Source organism: Panulirus ornatus, chromosome 2 (genome assembly GCF_036320965.1).
Source record: "Panulirus ornatus isolate Po-2019 chromosome 2, ASM3632096v1, whole genome shotgun sequence".
In the NCBI taxonomy this organism is placed as follows: domain Eukaryota; kingdom Metazoa; phylum Arthropoda; class Malacostraca; order Decapoda; family Palinuridae; genus Panulirus; species Panulirus ornatus.
The window spans coordinates 33,004,654-33,027,300 of record NC_092225.1 but is presented as its reverse complement, the minus strand read 5'-3'; the positions used below and the strand labels follow the sequence as shown (position 1 = coordinate 33,027,300).

Genomic DNA, 22,647 nt, shown 5'->3' with positions numbered 1-22,647 from the left:
ATTCTCTCCATATGTCCAAACCATTTCAACATACCCTCTTCTACTCTATCAACCACACTCTTTATATTTCCACACATCCACACATCTCTTTTACCCTTTCATTACTTAATCAAACTACCTCACACCACATATTGTCCTCAAACATTTCATTTCCAACACATCCAACTTCCTCAGCACAACCTTATCTACAGCCCATGCCCTGCAACCATACAACATTGTTGGAATTACTATTCCTTCAAACATACCCATTTTTGCTCTCCGAATAATGTTCCCTCCTTTCACACATTCTTCATCGCTCCTAGAACTTTCGCCTCCTCCCCCACCCTGTGACTCACTTCCGCTTCCATGGTTCTACTCTCTGCTAAGTCCACTCCCAGATATCTAAAACACTTCACTTCCTCCAATTTTTCTCCATTCAAACTTACATCCCTATTAAGTTGTCCCTCAGCCCTATTGAACCTAACAACCTTGCTCTTAATCACATTTACTCTCAACTTTCTCTTTTCACACACTTGGGATAAGGGAGAAAAAATACTTCCCACACATTCCCTGCATAAATGGTGTGGGAGGTAAGCTGTTAGAAACATGGAAAAGTTTTTGTTAAGGATATAAGGCATGTGTACAACTCAGATCCTAATAACTTTGCTCTTATTCACATTACTTCTCAACTTTCTCCTTTCACACACACTTCCAAACTAAGTCAACAACTTCTGCAGTTTCTCACTCAACTCAGCCATCAATGCTGTAACATTGGTGAACAACAACTGACTCACTTCCAAGGCCCTCGAATCCCCAACAGACTGCATACTTGCCCCTCTCTCCAAAACTCTTGCATTTACCTCCCAAACCATCCCATCCATAAACAAATTAAACAACCATGGAGACATCACACACCCATGCTGCAGACCAACCTTCACTGGGAACCATCACTCTCCTCTCTTCCTACTCGTACATATGCCTTACATCCTCGATAAAAACTTTTCACTACTTCTAACAGCTTACCTCCCACACCATATACTCTTAAGACCTTCCACAAAGCATCTCTATCAACCCCATCATATGCCTTCTCCAGATCCACAAATACTACATACAAATCCATCTGTTTCTCTAAGTATTTCTCACACATTCTTCAAAGTAAACAACTGATCCACACATACTCTACCACTTTTGAAACCTACTCCTCTTCCCCAATCTGATGTTCTGTACATGCCTTCACCCTCTCAATCAATACCCTCCCATACAATTTTCCAGGATTACTTAAACTTATGCTTCTGTGGTTTGAACACTCACCTTCATCCTCTCTGCCTTTGTACAATGGCACTAAACATGCATACCGCCAAGCTTCAGGCACTTCGCCATGATCCACATATACACTGAATATCCTTACCAACCAATCAACAACACAGTCACCACTTTTCTTAATAAATTGAACGGCAATACCATCCAATTCCTAAAATAGGAAACAGAAAAAGTCAAGTGGGGAGTGCTCATCCTCCTCTAAGGATAAGATTGGGGTCTGAATGTGAGTGGATGTAACCAAAATGAAAAGAAAGGAGAGATAGGAAGTTTGTTTGAGGAAAGAGACCTGGCTGTTCTGGCTCTCAGTGAAATGAAGCTCAAGGGTAAAGGGGGAAAAATGGTTTGAAAATGTCTTGGAAGTAAAGTCTGGGATTGGTGAGAGGACAAGAGCTAAGGAAAGAGTAGCACTACTCCTGAAGTAGGAGCTGTGGGAATGTGTAACAGAGTGTAAGAAAGTAAATTCTAGACTGATGTGGGTAAAACTGAAAGTGGATGGAGAGAGATAGGTGATTATTGGTGCTTATGCACCTGGTCTTGAGAAGAAAGATAATGAAAGGCAAGTGTTTTGGAAGCCTATGAGTCCATAACTAGTGAACTCCAGTGCTGCTTCTTGCATTTAACAGGCCACTGGCAGAGGGCAACTCCAGCACAAAGTTTGCAAAGGCTATCTATCAATATCTCTGATGCCTGTTCCCCATTTGAACTTCCACAAGGGGCTGGCCTATGCAACAGAGTCAGAGGCTCCTACCTAATGTTCCTACTGACTACACTTGCCTAATGCTTCTGCCAACTACTTCTACCTGATGTTTCTACATAATGCTCTTGCCAAAATGTTCCTCCCTACTACTTCTATTTATTACTCCTACCATTTTGCCAAAAGGCAGGACTAGCACGTGGTGCACACTGCAGGAAAATTTGGAGTTATGAAGAATAAGCTGTGTGAGTTGAGCGTTGTCTAGTGTCATGTACGACAAGAGGAGATTGTTTGTTTGTGGATAGAATGCCAGTAGTTCACGTGTGGTGATGCATAAAGATAAGGCAGCTACCTGGGTCAGGGGAGTGCTAATTGACAACCACTAAATTGCTGGCTCACTACACAGGCATCACTAATCTTCCCAATATCCAGGCAAGTAGTACTGGTAATATAACTCCCTGGTTGTTGGCTGCCTATCAACCACAACATGCATTCTTCCATTCTATAATTATTGAATAACTTTTCAATCTTTTCATTTACCATTTTCATGCTGAATATATATGAATTATATGAAAAAAATATTACTATGATGTGTGAAGATTCATATGTGTACAATGTATTAAAAAAAATACCTTATTTTCCATAGATGGTGGAACAGGTGGAGCTGGGGGAATAGCAGACAATGCTGGAGTATCTGTTTTGCTGGCTGCCATCCACGTGTTTTTTGCCACTTTAGTAACTGCAGCTGAAGAGCAGAAACAGAAAATATCAATTTTCAATCATTGGTGTCTAATGCACTACCATAACATAATCAAATATAAAGCAACTTGTTCTGTATGTTTGATATTTCACACACTCTTTACACAAAACAAATCATGTAGTAGGTTTATGTAGGTTAAGACTTTCTGTGTTGTGACATTGTGAACTCAGAAAAGTTAGCACATCAGCTTCCTTCCTGATGCCTAAGTGGAATAAATTTACAAAATAACATATGAAACAATTAGCCACAACGTTCATCAGCCATTTCACAATAATATTTGGGACCTAGCCAATCAGAATTAACAATTATGGCAGCCTGCTTCACCAGCGCTGCTAAACCTCTCGTTCAAACACAACAATCAATCATCCCACTTTCACGAGTATTTTTAATGAAAAGGGTGATACAAAACTTTCATTCCCAAACACATAGCCAATGCTCTCCCAAAACTGAAATAACTTTAATGATATAGGTGATGTAAAACTCTCATTCCTTAACATAAAGCCACTGCTCTCACAATACTTCAATTGTTTCTCAAACTTGTAGACTAAAACCAAACATTCAAATGTTTCCGTAAGATTTCATGTGACTTTTGAATGAAAATTATGGAGTCAACCACCAAAGCAGTTGATCATCAATAATGCACATCCCACCAGCATAATGAAACACACTGGTGCAGTGAATAACACGAGCTAGCCTGTGGCTACTAAATAGTGAAAATGAAATTAGAACTCTAACAGATGAAAATATTGTACCAATTAATAATAGCACAATAGCATATAAAGGCATCATTTCATATAACCATGAAACAAACCTGCAGTCCACTGCAATATCACTAATAACCTTAATCTACAGGTATTGCAATCTGCATGTGAATATATAATTTGTCACCAGATGTCTAAAAGACAGTTAGCAATGTACTTTCCAGTTCCAGTGATGAGAACAAACACATAATGAAGTTGAATTGTTCAAAAGAAAGAGATTACTTGTATATGCTTCAAAAATTCTTTTTTTTTTTTTTTTTTTTTTTGCTTTGTCGCTGTCTCCCGCGTTTGCGAGGTAGCGCAAGGAAACAGACGAAAGAAATGGCCCAACCCACCCCCATACACATGTATATACATACGTCCACACACGCAAATATACATACCTACACAGCTTTCCATGGTTTACCCCAGACGCTTCACATGCCTTGATTCAATCCACTGACAGCACGTCAACCCCGGTATACCACATCGCTCCAATTCACTCTATTCCTTGCCCTCCTTTCACCCTCCTGCATGTTCAGGCCCCGATCACACAAAATCTTTTTCACTCCATCTTTCCACCTCCAATTTGGTCTCCTACTTCTCCTCGTTCCCTCCACCTCCGACACATATATCCTCTTGGTCAATCTTTCCTCACTCATTCTCTCCATGTGCCCAAACCATTTCAAAACACCCTCTTCTGCTCTCTCAACCACGCTCTTTTTATTTCCACACATCTCTCTTACCCTTACGTTACTTACTCGATCAAACCACCTCACACCACACACTGTCCTCAAACATCTCATTTCCAGCACATCCATCCTCCTGCGCACAACTCTATTCATAGCCCACGCCTCGCAACCATACAACATTGTTAGAACCACTATTCCTTCAAACATACCCATTTTTGCTTTCCGAGATAATGTTCTCGACTTCAACACATTCTTCAAGGCTCCCAGAATTTTCGCCCCCTCCCCCACCCTATGATCCACTTCCGCTTCCATGGTTCCATCCGCTGCCAGATCCACTCCCAAATATCTAAAACACTTCACTTCCTCCAGTTTTTCTCCATTCAAACTCACCTCCCAATTGACTTGACCCTCAACCCTACTGTACCTAATAACCTCGCTCTTATTCACATTTACTCTTAACTTTCTTCTTTCACACACTTTACCAAACTCAGTCATCAGCTTCTGCAGTTTCTCACATGAATCAGCCACCAGCGCTGTATCATCAGCGAACAACAACTGACTCACTTCCCAAGCTCTCTCATCCCCAACAGACTTCATACTTGCCCCTCTTTCCAAAACTCTTGCATTCACCTCCCTAACAACCCCATCCATAAACAAATTAAACAACCATGGAGACATCACACACCCCTGCCGCAAACCTACATTCACTGAGAACCAATCACTTTCCTCTCTTCCTACACGTACACATGCCTTACATCCTCGATAAAAACTTTTCACTGCTTCTAACAACTTGCCTCCCACACCATATATTCTCAATACCTTCCACAGAGCATCTCTATCAACTCTATCATATGCCTTCTCCAGATCCATAAATGCTACATACAAATCCATTTGCTTTTCTAAGTATTTCTCACATACATTCTTCAAAGCAAACACCTGATCCACACATCCTCTACCACTTCTGAAACCACACTGCTCTTCCCCAATCTGATGCTCTGTACATGCCTTCACCCTCTCAATCAATACCCTCCCAAATAATTTACCAGGAATACTCAACAAACTTATACCTCAGTAATTTGAGCACTCACTCTTATCCCCTTTGCCTTTGTACAATGGCACTATGCACGCATTCCGCCAATCCTCAGGCACCTCACCATGAGTCATACATACATTAAATAACCTTACCAACAGTCAACAATACAGTCACCCCCTTTTTTAATAAATTCCACTGCAATACCATCCAAACCTGCTGCCTTGCCGGCTTTCATCTTCCGCAAAGCTTTTACTACCTCTTCTCTGTTTACCAAATCATTTTCCCTAACCCTCTCACTTTGCACACCACCTCGACCAAAACACCCTATATCTGCCACTCTATCATCCAACACATTCAACAAACCTTCAAAATACTCACTCCATCTCCTTCTCACATCACCACTACTTGTTATCACCTCCCCATTTGCGCCCTTCACTGAAGTTCCCATTTGCTCCCTTGTCTTACGCACTTTATTTACCTCCTTCCAGAACATCTTTTTATTCTCCCTAAAATTTAATGATACTCTCTCACCCCAACTCTCATTTGCCCTTTTTTTCACCTCTTGCACCTTTCTCTTGACCTCCTGTCTCTTTCTTTTATACGTCTCCCACTCAATTGCATTTTTTCCCTGCAAAAATCGTCCAAATGCCTCTCTCTTCTCTTTCACTAATACTCTTACTTCTTCATCCCACCACTCACTACCCTTTCTAATCAACCCACCTCCCACTCTTCTCATGCCACAAGCATCTTTTGTGCAATCCATCCATCAAAAATTCTTATTAGTTAGAAAAAGCAAAGCAAGAAATACATGAGTATGGGGTTGACATTGCAAGTCTGTTTGAAGATAAATTTCCATAGCTTGAAAGTCGTCGCCACAATTTCTGGTGCTGACTGCACTTACTACATTAAAGTAACAGACAATTCCAGTACCTGTATACATGGCTGAGTATTTATAATGATAAGGAAAACTTAACACTTTCATGACAGATAGGATAAATGCATCCCTAAATCTTCCTACACTACACTACAGCTGGGATGGATATGTCATATAATATTTTTAATTTCCACATTGTTAATTTAAGGGCAATCTTTGAATAGAAAGTATTGTATGGCAATCTATTCATTGTTTCCATCAGCAGAGTCCATCCATACTTTAGACCATAAAAGTGCAAAAATGTTTAGTTACCATTGCAATGGTAAAAGAGGAGGGTTGATCTATGATAACAGTGTCTTAACCGGCCAGCAACAGGAGGTACCGAAGCCAACACAAACTCCTTCTGCAACTTTTTTTTTTTTTTTTTCCGAGAGAGAGAGAGAGAGAGAGAGAGAGAGAGAGAGAGAGAGAGAGAGAGAGAGAGAGAGAGAGAGAGTGTGTGTGTGTGTGTGTGTGTGTGTGTGTGTGTGTGTGTGTGTGTGTGAGTTTGTGTGTGTGTGTGTGTGTGCGTGTGTGTGTTATACAGATAAAGCAGGCGTGGAGGCGGCATGCTTGTGTGCATGAGGCACAAAGAGAAAATCCAAGTTTGGGGTACCTACACATCTGGCATCAATGATCTATGATGATACAGCCTTCATACAGTGGCTATGGTATAATAAATTGCAGGTTTCCATTTATATTTTTTGGTTTAGAAAAATATACTCTTTCAAATATAAGAAATAAGAATGATCATGATAGGAAACCCCTACTCTTTCAAGGAAAAGAAATAAGAATGATAATGAAAGGAAAATAGTTCATTTATACTGAGTAAAGGGAGTTGAGATACTTGTTGCAAAACAATGTTTCCTGGCATCACTCACTTCACAAAATTTCTAGGAGGCTTATGATGTTAGATTTACATGTTCATTTGGTTCAAAGAAGCATGTTTTCTCAAATGGCAAGAGAAAAGATATGAAATCAAATAAAATATCTATCATTTACCACATATGCTGTGTTTAGGAAATCATATGTCTAGCAGCAGAGATAAACAGCACCTCAAAAAAACAAAGTCTGCTCCCCATATATTTTCAAAGGAGATACACAGCTAAGGTTTATAGTGGGTACAAGCATAGGATGCTCTCAAGGTAAAATGATCACACAACTGTTTCCGATGGTGAACATCAGTAACCTGCCTTATTGCGTCTCAGGTTATCTTGAGGAAAGGATGATCTTTCTTTATTTTTGGCTCGATGTAGTATACTGGGGTCGACGTGCTGTTAATGGATTGAATCAGGGCATGTGAAGTGTCTGGGGTAAACCATGGAAAGTTGTGTGGGGCCTGGATGTGGAAAGGGAGCTGTGGTTTCGGGCATTATTACATGACAGCTAGAGACTGAGTGTGAACGAATGGGGCCTTTGTTGTCTTTTCCTAGCACTAACTCGCACACATGAGGGGGAGGGGGATGGTATTCCATGTGTGGTGAGGTGGCGATGGGAATAAATAAAGGCAGACAGTATGAATTATGTACATGTGTATATATGTATATGTCTGTGTGTGTATATATATGTGTACATTGAGATGTATAGGTATGTATATTTGCGTGTGTGGACGTGTATGTATATACATGTGTATGGGGGTGGGTTGGGCCATTTCTTTCGTCTGTTTCCTTGCGCTACCTCACAAACGCGGGAGACAGCGACAAAGCAAAATAAATAAAATACATATAAATAAATACTTTTCATTGTGGATATTTTGCTTCTGGAACCTGTATTTCTTCTAGCCATACTTTAAGATGGTTGGCTCCTACCTTTCTGAGGTAGAGAATGCCTGAGTTCTCACCTGGAAGCAAGAAAATGTTGGTAAACTTGAGATTTCATGGCAAAATGGGTGCTCAGAATGGAAGATCAAATAACTGCTTTCAGCAAAATCAGTGCCTCCCCTCATTTAGAAGATCAAGACACTATGGACCTAAATCATGGACCAGAATACTTCAGGAACCTTATCAATTCCATATCCAGACATCTGCAGATGGTAATCAAGTCCAAAGTCAAGTGTGACCACTGTTGAAAATTTATGGGGAGGTAGACAAGGTACTTGGCGAACTCTGTACCTTACTAATCCCTTGATGATATGCAGGAAGCATTGTAAGCGCATGTTTACAGTGGTGTTAGCTGTGTCTGAGCTCAGGATGACATGCTCTCTCAAATGGCAAGAAAAGAGATTGGATAAAAACACTTTAATTTTTTCATAAACAGAGTGTTTTGAGGGTTTAGTTAATTCTCTTGCATGTCATAATGATGGGGTTAATATTCTTTATTACCTTGGTCCTTTTTCACTGCTTCTAACAACTTGCCTCCCACACCATATATTCTTAATACCTTCTACAGAGCATCTCTATCAACTCTATCATATGCCTTCTCCAGATCCATAAATGCTACATACAAATCCATTTGCTTTTCTAAGTATTTCTCGCATACATTCTTCAAAGCAAACACCTGATCCACACATCCTCTACCACTTCTGAAACCACACTGCTCTTCCCCAATCTGATGCTCTGTACATGCCTTCACCCTCTCAATCAATATCCTCCCATATAATTTACCAGGAATACTCAACAAACTTATACCTCTGTAATTTGAGCACTCACTCTTATCCCCTTTGCCTTTGTACAATGGCACTATGCACGCATTCCGCCAATCCTCAGGCACCTCAATATGAGTCATACATACATTAAATAACCTTAGCAACCAGTCAACAATACAGTCACCCCCTTTTTTAATAAATTCCACTGCAATACCATCCAAACCTGCTGCCTTGCCGGCTTTCATCTTCCGCAAAGCTTTTACTACCTCTTCTCTGTTTACCAAATCATTTTCCCTAACCCTCTTACTTTGCACACCACCTCGACCAAAACACCCTATATCTGCCACTCTATCATCAAACACATTCAACAAACCTTCAAAATACTCACTCCATCTCCTTCTCACATCACCACTACTTGTTATCACCTCCCCATTTGCGCCCTTCACTGAAGTTCCCATTTGCTCCCTTGTCTTACGCACTTTATTTACCTCCTTCCAGAACATCTTTTTATTCTCCCTAGAATTTAATGATACTCTCTCACCCCAACTCTCATTTGCCCTCTTTTTCACCTCTTGCACCTTCTCTTGACCTCCTGTCTCTTTCTTTTATACATCTCCCACTCAATTGCATTTTTTCCCTGCAAAAATCATCCAAATGCCTCTCTCTTCTCTTTCACTAATACTCTTACTTCTTCATCCCACCACTCACTACCCTTTCTAATCAACCCACCTCCCACTCTTCTCATGCCACAAGCATCTTTTGCGCAATCCATCACTGATTCCCTAAATACATCCCATTCCTCCCCCACTCCCTTTACTTCCATTGTTCTCACCTTTTTCCATTCTGTACTCAGTCTCTCCTGGTACTTCCTCACACAAGTCTCCTTCCCAAGCTCACTTTCTCTCACCACCCTCTTCACCCCAACATTCACTCTTCTTTTCTGAAAACCCATACAAATCTTCACCTTAGCCTCCACAAGATAATGATCAGACATCCCTCCAGTTGCACCTCTCAGCACATTAACATCCAAAAGTCTCTCTTTCGCGCGCCTGTCAATTAACACATAATCCAATAACGCTCTCTGGCCATCTCTCCTACTTACATAAGTATACTTATGTATATCTCGCTTTTTAAACCAGGTATTCCCAATCATCAGTCCTTTTTCAGCACATAAATCTACAAGCTCTTCACCATTTCCATTTACAACACTGAACACCCCATGTATACCAATTATTCCCTCAACTGCCACATTACTCACCTTTGCATTCAAATCACCCATCACTATAACCCGGTCTCGTGCATCAAAACCACTAACACACTCATTCAACTGCTCCCAAAACACTTGCCTCTCATGATCTTTCTTCTCATGCCCAGGTGCATATGCACCAATAATCACCCATCTCTCTCCATCAACTTTCAGTTTTACCCATATTAATCGAGAATTTACTTTCTTACATTCTATCACATACTCCCACAACTCCTGTTTCAGGAGTATTGCTACTCCTTCCCTTGCTCTTGTCTTCTCACTAACCCCTGACTTTACTCCCAAGACATTCCCAAACCACTCTTCCCCTTTACCCTTGAGCTTCGAGGATGTAAGGCATGTGTACGTGTAGGAAGAGAGGTAAGTGATTGGTTCTCAGTGAATGTAGGTTTGCGGCAGGGGTGTGTGATGTCTCCATGGTTGTTTAATTTGTTTATGGATGGGGCTGTTAGGGAGGTGAATGCAAGAGTTTTGGAAAGAGGGGCAAGTATGAAGTCTGTTGGGGATGAGAGAGCTTGGGAAGTGAGTCAGTTGTTGTTCGCTGATGATACAGCGCTGGTGGCTGATTCATGTGAGAAACTGCAGAAGCTGGTGACTGAGTTTGGTAAAGTGTGTGAAAGAAGAAAGTTAAGAGTAAATGTGAATAAGAGCAAGGTTATTAGGTACAGTAGGGTTGAGGGTCAAGTCAATTGGGAGGTGAGTTTGAATGGAGAAAAACTGGAGGAAGTGAAGTGTTTTAGATATCTGGGAGTGGATCTGGCAGCGGATGGAACCATGGAAGCGGAAGTGGATCATAGGGTGGGGGAGGGGGCGAAAATTCTGGGAGCCTTGAAGAATGTGTTGAAGTCGAGAACATTATCTCGGAAAGCAAAAATGGGTATGTTTGAAGGAATAGTGGTTCCAACAATGTTGTATGGTTGCGAGGCGTGGGCTATGGATAGAGTTGTGCGCAGGAGGAGGGATGTGCTGGAAATGAGATGTTTGAGGACAATGTGTGGTGTGAGGTGGTCTGATCGAGTAATTAACGTAAGGGTAAGAGAGATGTGTGGAAATAAAAAGAGCATGGTTGAGAGAGCAGAAGAGGGTGTTTTGAAATGGTTCGGGCACATGGAGAGAATGAGTGAGGAAAGACTGACCAAGAGAATATATGTGTCGGAGGTGGAGGGAACAAGGAGAAGAGGGAGACCAAATTGGAGGTGGAAAGATGGAGTGAAAAAGATTTTGTGTGATCAGGGCCTGAACATGCAGGAGGGTGAAAGGAGGGCAAGGAATAGAGTGAATTGGAGCGATGTGGTATACCGGGGTTGACGTGCTGTCAGTGGATTGAATCAAGGCATGTGAAGCGTCTGGGGTAAACCATGGAAAGCTGTGTAGGTATGTATATTTGCGTGTGTGGACGTATGTATATACATGTGTATGGGGGTGGGTTGGGCCATTTCTTTCGTCTGTTTCCTTGCGCTACCTCGCAAACGCGGGAGAGAAAAAAAAAAAAAAAAAAAAAAAAAAAAAAAAAACCTTGGTCCTTGACCCACTTCCCTGATGAGCCTGCGGTAGGTTGAAAAGCCAATTACTCAACATTTCAGTTACTGCAGTGTGGGCTACAAACATAGATGCTGATACAGCGGTCATAGATACATGCTAAAATCATTTTGGAGGTAAGACTAACTATGACAAACAAAGGATAGGGATACCAATGGATGATGATGTGTATTCTTGTTTACAAGCCAACTACTTGTCTACACAGGTGATACAGCTCCATCAAACTATCATCATACAGTTAACATTGGTAGCTACAGTCCCACTATTTAATGGTCAGCTTTTCTGGTGACATGCCAACCTTTCCCTATAATGTCACCTACAGCACTAACCACTCCTACAGATTAGAGTCATAATCCCATAATGAGATCAGAAGGATACAGACTTCTGAATGAGGTCACATCACCTGATCCTTGCCACATCCCTTGCCCTAACCTTTCAGATCTGAAATTCCTTTTATCCACCCATTTATATACCTGACCTGCCTCATCAGCAACCACCTGTGATGACATTTTAGTTCCAGCCCCAACTCCACACTATGGATATTATATTTTTTTAAGTTGTATACCTAAATACACTTTCACCTCTAATATACATAATACATGGATGAAACACTGTGTGTAATGATAATTATGGGAAGCTGAGAAGAAGTTGCCTTTGCTCATCTTTTTAAGTATGAAAAAAGCTGAGACATAAAAAACATATCTAGAAAAGTGAACAGGTGTAAGTATGAGCCGGACTTATTGAAAAATTATACATAAGGGAATGCTATCTTCTTACACTAATACTTTTCTCCAAAAGGTAACAGCAGAGCAGACAGACTGAGTGAAGACCTGCAGGCAGCTTGGAAGACATACCATACCTACGGTGTGGAACCCAACCTTTGTCAATGCACAGAGACCACCTTCAAGCACAAGTGGAAATTTTCAAGCAGGTAAAACATGCATCGTGAAGAAGCTATCTACACTATATAGGGTTACGTAGCAGTCTGTGCTCAGTGACAGCTTTGTGTGAAACTCACTCCCAAACAAATGGAATTTTTAATCTATGTATCAAAAGCCCAGAAAACCCAAGACACGACTAGGCAACCAAGAAAACTGAACTTGTTGTGCTATACAACAACAATACTAACTGCAAGAAAGGAAAAGATTGACACCTACTTAAAACTCCAAGAATTACTAAAAGCAGAGTTTACTTAGAGAAACATAGACAACTGTTTGTGGCATACATGGATCTGTAGAAGGCAAATACAATGGTCAAAAGAAAATCTTTATGAAAGGTGTTATGAATCATAGTGTGGGAAAAGCTATACAGAAAGTAGCGAGATGCTTTTGTCTAGAGCTTAAGGCATAAGTGTAAGTAGAAAGAGGTGATGGAGATTAGTCCAAGGTGAAAGAAGTTGCTAAAAAGATGTGTGTGATGTCATTATGGCTGTTTGATCTTAAATGGTGTGGAGAGAGGTGAATGCAAGGTTTAGGAGAAAAGGGTAAATTTGCAGTCTGTCAAGGGTGTTAGGGCCTAGGAGGTGAGTCAGTTACTGTTTCTTGATGACACAGCACTGTAAACAGGTCCAAGTGAAAAAGTGCTGAACATGGATCTTTTAAAGATGAAAGAATCCTGTCATACTCAAAAACCTGTCAACATGTCCAAATCTATAAGCTAATCCATGACAAAGTGCTTACCTTTGATCATCTAACCCTTCCCTTTGGTAGTCCTTTGTCATCTAACCCTTCCCTTTGGTAGTCACATTTCTCACTTGACCTTCCTGCCTGACACTCTCACTACCCTTTCTAATCTGCCCACCTACCACCTTTCTCTTGCCACATTCATCTTTTGCACATCACTGCTTCCCTAAATACATCCCATTCCTCACACTCTCCTCACATCATTTGCTCTCACCTTTTGCCATTTTACTCTCATTCTCTCCTGGTACTTCCTCACACAAGTCTCCTTTCCAAGCTCACTTACTCTCACCACTCTCTTCTCCCCAACATTCTCTCTCCTTTTTTGAAAACCTTTACAAATCTTCACCTTTGCCTCCAGAAGAAAGTGATCAGACATCCCTCCAGCTGCCCCTCTCAGCAAATTAACATCCAAAAGTCTCTCTTTTACATGTGTATTAATAAACACAAAATCCAATAATGCCCTTTGACCATCTCTCCTACTCACATACATATAATTATGTAAATCTCTTTCTAAGCCAGGGATTCCCAATCACCAGTTTTTTTCAGTACATAAATCCTCAAGCTCTTCACCATTTCCATTCACAACACTGAATACCCTATGTACAACAATCATACCCCCCACTGCCACATTATTTACCTTCACATTTAAATCAACCATCACTAATACCCGGTCTAGTGTACCAAAGCTGCTGACACACTTGCTAAGCTGCTCCCAACACACTGTGTCTCATTTTTCTTCTTATGACCAGATTCATAAGCACCAATAATCATCCATCTCTCTCCATCCACTTTCAGTTTTACCCACATCAATCTAGAATTTACTTTCTTACATCCAATTACAAACTCCCACAACTTGTTTCAGGAGTACATGTCTTCACCCTCTCCATCCATGCCCTTCCATCCAATTTTCCAGGAATACTCAACAAACTTCTGACTCTAGTTTGAACACTCACCTTCATCCCCTTTGTTCAATGGCACTTTACATGCATTCTGCCAATTCTCAAGCACTTCACCGTGACCCATTCATACACTGAATATCCTTTCCAACCAATCAACAACACAGTCACCCCTTATGATAATATATTCAACTGCAATACCATCCAAATCCACTGCCTTGCTGGATTTCATCTTCTGCAAAGCTTTCACCACCACTTCTCACTTCACCAAACCATTCTCCCTGACCCTCTCACTTTGCACACCAACATGAACAAAACACTGTACATCTGCCACTTCATTAAACACATTCAACAAATCTTCAAAATACTCGCTCCATCTCCTCACCAATGTTCCCATTTGTTCTCTTGTCTTATGCACACTATTTACCTCCTTCCAAAACATCTTTTAATTCTCCCTAAAGTTTAATGATACTCTCTCACCCATACTCTTATTTGCCCTCTTTTTCAACCCCTGCACCTTCCTCTTGATTCCCTACCACTTTCTCTCACACATCTCCAACTCAATTGCGCTCCTTCCTTGCAAGTAGCATTCAAACACCTCTCTTTTCTCTTTCGTTAATAACTTTACATCTTACTACCACTCACTAACTTTTCTAATAATCACCCTCTCTCATGCCACATACATCCCTTGCACATGCCATCACTGCTTCCCTAAATACATTCCATTCCTTACCACTCCCCTCATCATTTACTCTCATCTTTTGCCATTCTACACTCAATCTCTCCTGATACTTCCTAACACAAGTCTCCTTTCCAAGTTCACTTACCCTCACCACTCTCTTCTCTCTGACATTCTCTCCTCTTTTCTGAAAACCTCTGCAAATCTCTTTGCCTCCACAAGATAGTGATCAGACATCCTACCAGCTGCCCCTCTCAGTACATTAACATCCAAAAGTCTCTTTTACATGTCTATCACTTAGCAAGCAGGGAGTGCTCATCCTCCTTGAAGACTCAGATAGGGGTGTCTGAATGTGTATGGATGTAACCAAGATGAGAAGTAAGAAGAGATAGGTAGTATGTTTGAGGAAAGAAGAGTGGATGTTCTGGCTCTGAGTGACACAAAGCACAAGGGTAAAGGGGTGCAAGTCTCAGCACAATGTAAACAGAGCAGAACTTGTCACTGCAAATAAGCATAGTGGGACAAGGTGAGAATACTGCACAAAGGTCTAAGAAAACAAAATAAAAAAGACAACAGAAGCAGCTTACATCACTACCAAAGACGTCAATGCAAGGGCTGGATTCGTCTGTTGATCGTATCAGGCAGCAGAGATCACTGTGAATGAGTGGAGGTAGCAAGACAATCGATTCAAGAAGAAACAGACACAACAAGGCATCCGACCAGGTGACTATCACTAGCTGGGGAATATGGCCCCGCCAAATGCTGGAATCAATATCTCCTGAGGAAGACCACTGAACGGTCGAATTGATGAGGTATGTCTCAGCTCTAACATGTTCATTTCCATACCATCCTGTTTTCCATAACTCATTATGTATATGCATATAATCCAAAATCCAAAACACTTATAGTCCAATGCATTTCGGATTAGGGATACTCAATCTGTGTGTGTCTATATATATATATATATATATATATATATATATATATATATATATATATATATATATATATATATATATTTTTTTTTTTTTTTTTGCTTTGTCGCTGTCTCCCGCGTTTGCGAGGTAGCGCAAGGAAACAGACGAAAGAAATGGCCCAACCCACCCCCATACACATGCCTTGATTCAATCCACTGACAGCACGTCAACCCCGGTATACCACATCACTCCAATTCACTCTATTCTTTGCCCTCCTTTCACCCTCCTGCATGTTCAGGCCCTGATCACACAAAATCTTTTTCACTCCATCTTTCCACCTCCAATTTGGTCTCCCTCTTCTCCTCGTTCCCTCCACCTCCGACACATATATCCTCTTGGTCAATCTTTCCTCACTCATTCTCTCCATGTGACCAAACCATTTCAAAACACCCTCTTCTGCTCTCTCAACCACGCTCTTTTTATTTCCACACATCTCTCTTACCCTTACGTTACTTACTCGATCAAACCACCTCACACCACACATTGTCCTCAAACATCTCATTTCCAGCACATCCATCCTCCTGCGCACAACTCTATCCATAGTCCACGCCTCGCAACCATACAACATTGTTGGAACCACTATTCCTTCAAACATACCCATTTTTGCTTTCCGAGATAATGTTCTCGACTTCCACACATTCTTCAAGGCTCCCAGAATTTTCGCCCCCTTCCCCACCCTATGATCCACTTCCGCTTCCATGGTTCCATCCACTGCCAGATCCACTCCCAGATATCTAAAACACTTCACTTCCTCCAGTTTTTCTCCATTCAAACTTACCTCCTAATTGACTTGACCCTCAACCCTACTGTACCTAATAACCTTGCTCTTATTCACATTTACTCTTAACTTTCTTCTTTCACACACTTTACCAAACTCAGTCACCAGCTTCTGCAGTTTCTCACATGAATCAGCCACCAGCACTGTATCATCAGCGAACAACAACTGACTCACTTCCCAAGCTCTCTCATCCATAACAGACTACATACTTGCCCCTCTTTCCAAAACTCTTGCATTCACCTCCCTAACAACCCCATCCATAAACAAATTAAACAACCATGGAGACATCACACACCCCTGCCGCAAACCTACATTCACTGAGAACCAATTACTTTCCTCTCTTCCTACACATACACATGCCTTACATCCCCGATAAAAACTTTTCACTGCTTCTAACGACTTGCCTCCCACACTATATATTCTTAAAACCTTCCACAGAGCATCTCTATCAACTCTATCATATGCCTTCTCCAGATCCATAAATGCTACATACAAATCCATTTGCTTTTCTAAGTATTTCTCACATACATTCTTCAAAGCAAACACCTGATCCACACATCCTCTACCACTTCTGAAACCACACTGCTCTTCTCCAATCTGATGCTCTGTACATGCCTTCACCTTCTCAATCAATACCCTCCCATATAATTTACCAGGAATACTCAACAAACTTATACCTCTGTAATTTGAGCACTCACTCTTATCCCCTTTGCCTCTGTACAATGGCACTATGCAAGCATTCCACCAATCCTCAGGCACCTCACAATGAGTCATACATACATCAAATAACCTTACCAACCAGTCAACAATACAGTCACCCCCTTTTTTAATAAATTCCACTGCAATACCATCCAAACCTGCTGCCTTGCCGGCTTTCATCTTCCATAAAGCTTTTACTACCTCTTCTCTATTTACCAAATCATTTTCACTAACCCTCTCACTTTGTACACCACCTCGACCAAAACACCCTATATCTGCCACTCTATCATCAAACACATTCAACAAACCTTCAAAATACTCACTCCATCTCCTTCTCACATCACCACTACTTGTTATCACCTCCCCATTAGCCCCCTTCACTGAAGTTCCCATTTGCTCCCTTGTCTTACGAAATTTATTTACCTCCTTCCAAAACATCTTTTTATTCTCCCTAAAATTTAATGATATCCTCTCACCCCAACTCTCACTTGCCCTCTTTTTCACCTCTTGCACCTTTCTCTTGACCTCCTGCCTCTCTATTATAGATCTCCCACTCATTTCCATTATTTCCCTGCAAAAATCATCCAAATGCCTCTCTCTTCTCTAATAATCTTATGTCTTCATCCCATCACTCACTACCCTTTCTAATCTGCCCACCTCCCACGTTTCTCATGCCACAAGCATCTTTTGCGCAAACTATCACTGCTTCCCTAAATACATCCCACTCCTCCCCCACTCCCCTTACCTCCTTTGTTCTCACCTTTTTCCATTCTGTACAGTCTCTCCTGGTACTTCCTCACACAAGTCTCCTTCCCAAGCTCACTTACTCTCACCACTCTTTTCACCCCAACATTCTCTCTTCTTTTCTGAAAATCCCTACAAATCTTCACCTTTGCCTCCACAATATAATGATCAGACATCCCTCCAGTTGTACCTCTCAGCACAATAACATCCAAAAGTTTCTCTTTCGCGTGCCTATCAATTAACACATAATCCAACAACGCTCTCTGGCCATCTCTCCTTATTACATACGTATACTTATGTATATCTCTCTTTTTAAACCAGGTATTCCCAGTCACCAGTCCTTTTTCAGCACATAAATCTACAAGCTCTTCACCATTTCCATTTACAACACTGAACACCCCATGTACACCAATTATTCCCTCACGTATATCAAAACTACTAACACACTCATTCAGCTGCTCCCAAAACACTTGCCTCTCATGATCTTTCTTCTCATGCCCAGGTGCAGACGCACCAATAATCACCCATCTCACTCCATCAACTTTCAGTTTTACCCATATCAATCTACAGTTTACTTTCTTACACTCTATCACATACTCCCACCACTCCTGTTTCAGTAGTAGTGCTACTCCTTCCCTCGCTCTAGTCCTCTCACTAACCCCTGACTTTACTCCCAAGACAATCCCAAACCACTCTTCCCCTTTACCCTTGAGCTTTGCTTCACTCAGAACCAAAACATCCAGGTTCCTTTCCTCAAAGATACTATCTATCACTCCTTTTTTCTCATCTTGGTTACATCCACACACATTTAGACACCCCAATCTGAGCCTTCGAGGAGGATGAGCACTCCCCGCGTGACTCCTTCTTCTGTTATCATACTTTGTCGCTGTCTCCCGCGTTAGCGAGGTAGCGCAAGGAAACAGACAAAAGAAATGGCCCAACCCACCTACACACACATGTATATACATACACGTCCATACACGCACAGATACATTTCAAGGTATACATAAATATGCATACATAGACATATACACATGTACATTATTCATACTTGCTGCTTTTATTCATTCCCGTTGCCACCCTGCTACACATGGAATGACAACCCCCTCCACCCGCATGCGCGAGAGGGAGTGCTAGGAGAAGACAACAAAGGTTACATTCCTTCACACTCAGTCTCTAGTTGCCATGTATAATGCACCAAAACCACAGCTCCCTTTCCACATCCAGGCCCCACAAAACTTTCCATGATTTACCCCAGATGCTTCACATGCCCTGGTTCAATCTACTGACAACACATCGACCCCAGTATACCTTTTCGTTCCAATTCACTCTATTCCTTACACGCCTTTCACCCTCCTTGTCTTCAGGCCCCGAGCGCTCAAAATCTTTTTCACTTCATCCTTCCACCCCTAATTTGGTTTCCCACTTGACAGCATGTCAACCCTGGTACACCACATCGTTCCAATTCACTCTAGTCCTTGCACACCTTTCACCCTCTTGCATGTTCCAGCCCCGATCACTCAAAATCTTTTTCACTCCATCCTTCCACCTCCAATTTGGTCTCCCATTTCTTGTTCCCTCCACCTCTGACACATACATCTTCTTTGTCAATCTTTCCTCACTCATTCTCTCCATGTGACCAAACCATTTCAATACACCCTCTTCTGCTCTCTCAACCACACTCTTTTTATTACCACACATCTCTCTTACCCTTTCATTACTTACTCGATCAAACCACCTCACACCACATATTGCCCTTAAACATCTCATTTCCAGCACATCCACCCTCCTCCACACCCTATATGTAGCCCACACCTCACAACCATATAAAATTGCTATATGGCAGCGGGTTTGGATGGTATTGCAGTGGAATTTATTAAAAATGGGGGCGACTGTGTTGTTGACTGGTTGGTGAGAATATTCAATGTATGTATGGTTCATGGTGAAGTGCCAGAGGATTGGCATAATGCATGCATAGTGCCACTATACAAAGATAAAGGGGATAAAGGTGAGTGTTCAAATTACAAAGGTATAAGTTTGTTGAGTATTCCTGGTAAATGATATGGGAGGGTATTGACTGAGAGGGTGAAGGCATGTACAGTGCATCAGATTGGGGAAGAGCAGCGTGGTTTCAGAAGTGGTAGAGGATGTGTGGATCAGGTCTTTACTTTGAAGAATGTATAAAAGAAATACTTAGAAAACAAATGGATTTGTATGTAGCATTTATGGATCTGCAGATGGAATATGATAGAGTTGATAGAGATTCTCTGTGGAAAGTATTAAGAGTATATATGGTGAGGGATGTAAGTTGCTATAAGTAATGAAAAGTTTTTATCGAGGATGTAAGGCATGTGTACGAGTAGGAAGAAAGGAAAGTGATTGGTTCCCAGTGAATGTCGGTTTGCGGCATGGGTGCATGATGTCTCCATGGTTGTTTAATTTGTTTAAGGATGGGGTTGTTAGGGAGCTGAATGCAAGAGTTTTGGAGAGAGGGGCAAGCATGCAGTCTGTTGTGGATAAGAGGGCTTGGGAAGTGAGATAATTGTTGTTCATTGATGATACAGCGCTGGTGGCTGATTCGGGTGAGAAACTGCTGGTGACTGAGTTTGGTAAAGCGTTAAAAAAACAAAATGAGTGTAAATGTGAATAAGAGTAAGGTTTTTCGGTTCAGTAGGGTGGAGGCACAAGTCAACTGGAAGGTATGTCTGCATGGAAAAAACTGGAGGAAGTGAAGTGTTTTAGATGTCTGGGAGTGGGTTTCGCAGCGGATGGAACCATGGATGTGGAAGTGAGTCACAGGGTGGGGGAGGGGGCGAAGGTTCTGGGAGCGTTGAAGAACGTGTGGAAGGTGAGAACGTTATCTCAGAGAGCAAAAATGGCTTGGTTCAATGCATTGACAGCATGTCGACCCCAGTATACCACATCACTCTAATTCATTCTATTCCTTGCATGCCTTACACCCTCCTGTATGTTCAGGCCCCAATCGCTCAAAATCATTTTCACTTCATCCTTCCACCTCCAATTTATCTCCCACTTCTCCTCGTTCCCTCCACCTCTGACACATATATCCTCTTTGTCAATCTTTCCTCACTCATTCTCTCCATGTGACCAAACCATTTCAATACACCCTCTTCTCCTCTCCCGACCACTCTCTTTTTATCACCACACATCTCTCTTACCCTTCCATTACTTACTTGATCATAGCACCTCACACTACATATTGTCTTCAAACATCTCATTTCCAACACATCCACCCTCCCCTGCACAACCCTATCTATAGCCCATGCCTCACAATCATATAACATTGTCGATGCCACTATTCATTCAAACATAGCCATTTTTGCTCTCTGAGATAACATTCTCACCCTCCACACATTTTTCAATGCTCCCAGAACCTTTGCCCCCTCCCCCATCCTGTGACTCACTTCTGCTTCCATGGTTGCATCCGTTGCCAAATCCACTCCCAGATATCTAAAACACTTCACTTCCATCCATGTGAGTGGATGTGTCTCTTTGTCAGTGTCCTGCCACTAACTCGCTAGCACAGGAAATGGCGATGAAGTATGAAAAAAATATTCACTTTTGTCCTCTTACATTATACAATGGCACTATACAAGTATCTTGCCAGTCCTCAGGCACCTCAACCTTGGCCATACATCCAAAATATCCTAACTAATCAAACAAAAACAGTGCCACCACTTTTCTTGAGAAATTTAGCTGCAATCCTATCCACTCCAGTTGCTTTGCCAAATGCCATCTTTCATAAGGCGTTCATCAACTCTTTCCACCAAAACACTTTCCATGACTCTCTCAATTCACATACCTCCACATCCCAAACACCCTACATCTACCCTATCACCTTGCACACTCTACAGTACTTCAAAATATTGTCACAACTGTGTCCGTCATGGTAAAACCTCTGTCAATTGCAGTGAAACCTATGCTACAAGCAAACATGGATCTTATGAGTTTCCAGTTCACCTTAGTACTATGCAAAATGATACCTCCTTCATATTTTGGTACTAATAGCTACTTGACAAAGTTTACCACCATGACTTCCACATCAGGGAACAAGTTAACTACATGTCTGCTGTATGAAACTGGTGACATATTGCATGTAAAAATTTGGAAGAATAGTAGAGCATTGGGGAATTTAGGCAACAGGATGAAATATGGAAAAAAGATGCAGGATTGGTTACTGCAAAAGCAGAAGATAACCAGTTGGAAGAGAACTTGAATAATGAATAGGGCAGATAACTTAAGAGACTAAGAAGGTGGCTATGGAAACTAAAGTAAAGGATAGCTTTACCTTCCAGCCTGCTAGGAAGACTTGTTGGCTTGCAGTTGCAGGTCAGGCTAGGGAGGTACCGACCCAAAATTGATTTACTTTATTGGAGGATGAAGTACAGCATAATCATAGTATCATTCTGGTTGGGGACTCCTTAGTTAGAGATCAACACCAGGAGTTCTGTGCAAAAGGAAATAGGAGAGAAAAAAAAAAACTGCTTTCCTGGTATACAAATACAGAATATTCTAAGGAAGTTTGATGACAATGTCTCCAGTGTTCCTGAGGATACAACTTTTGTTGTCCAGGTGGGGACTAATGATACAGTTAGTGGGAGATCAAAGAAAATTAAAGAAAAGCATAAGGCTCTCATCTGTCAGTTTAAACGA

At 41.5% G+C, this 22,647-nt stretch overlaps 1 protein-coding gene across 1 annotated transcript in view; it reads right to left on the bottom strand.

Annotated features, from left to right (window-relative positions):
• The window catches only part of LOC139756055 (ubiquitin carboxyl-terminal hydrolase 19-like), a 197,528-nt gene that overhangs the window by 117,585 nt on the left and 57,296 nt on the right, over window positions 1-22,647 (bottom strand). The window contains 1 exon segment of the mRNA XM_071675047.1: window positions 2,626-2,738. Coding sequence (XP_071531148.1) covers window positions 2,626-2,738 — 113 coding nt within the window.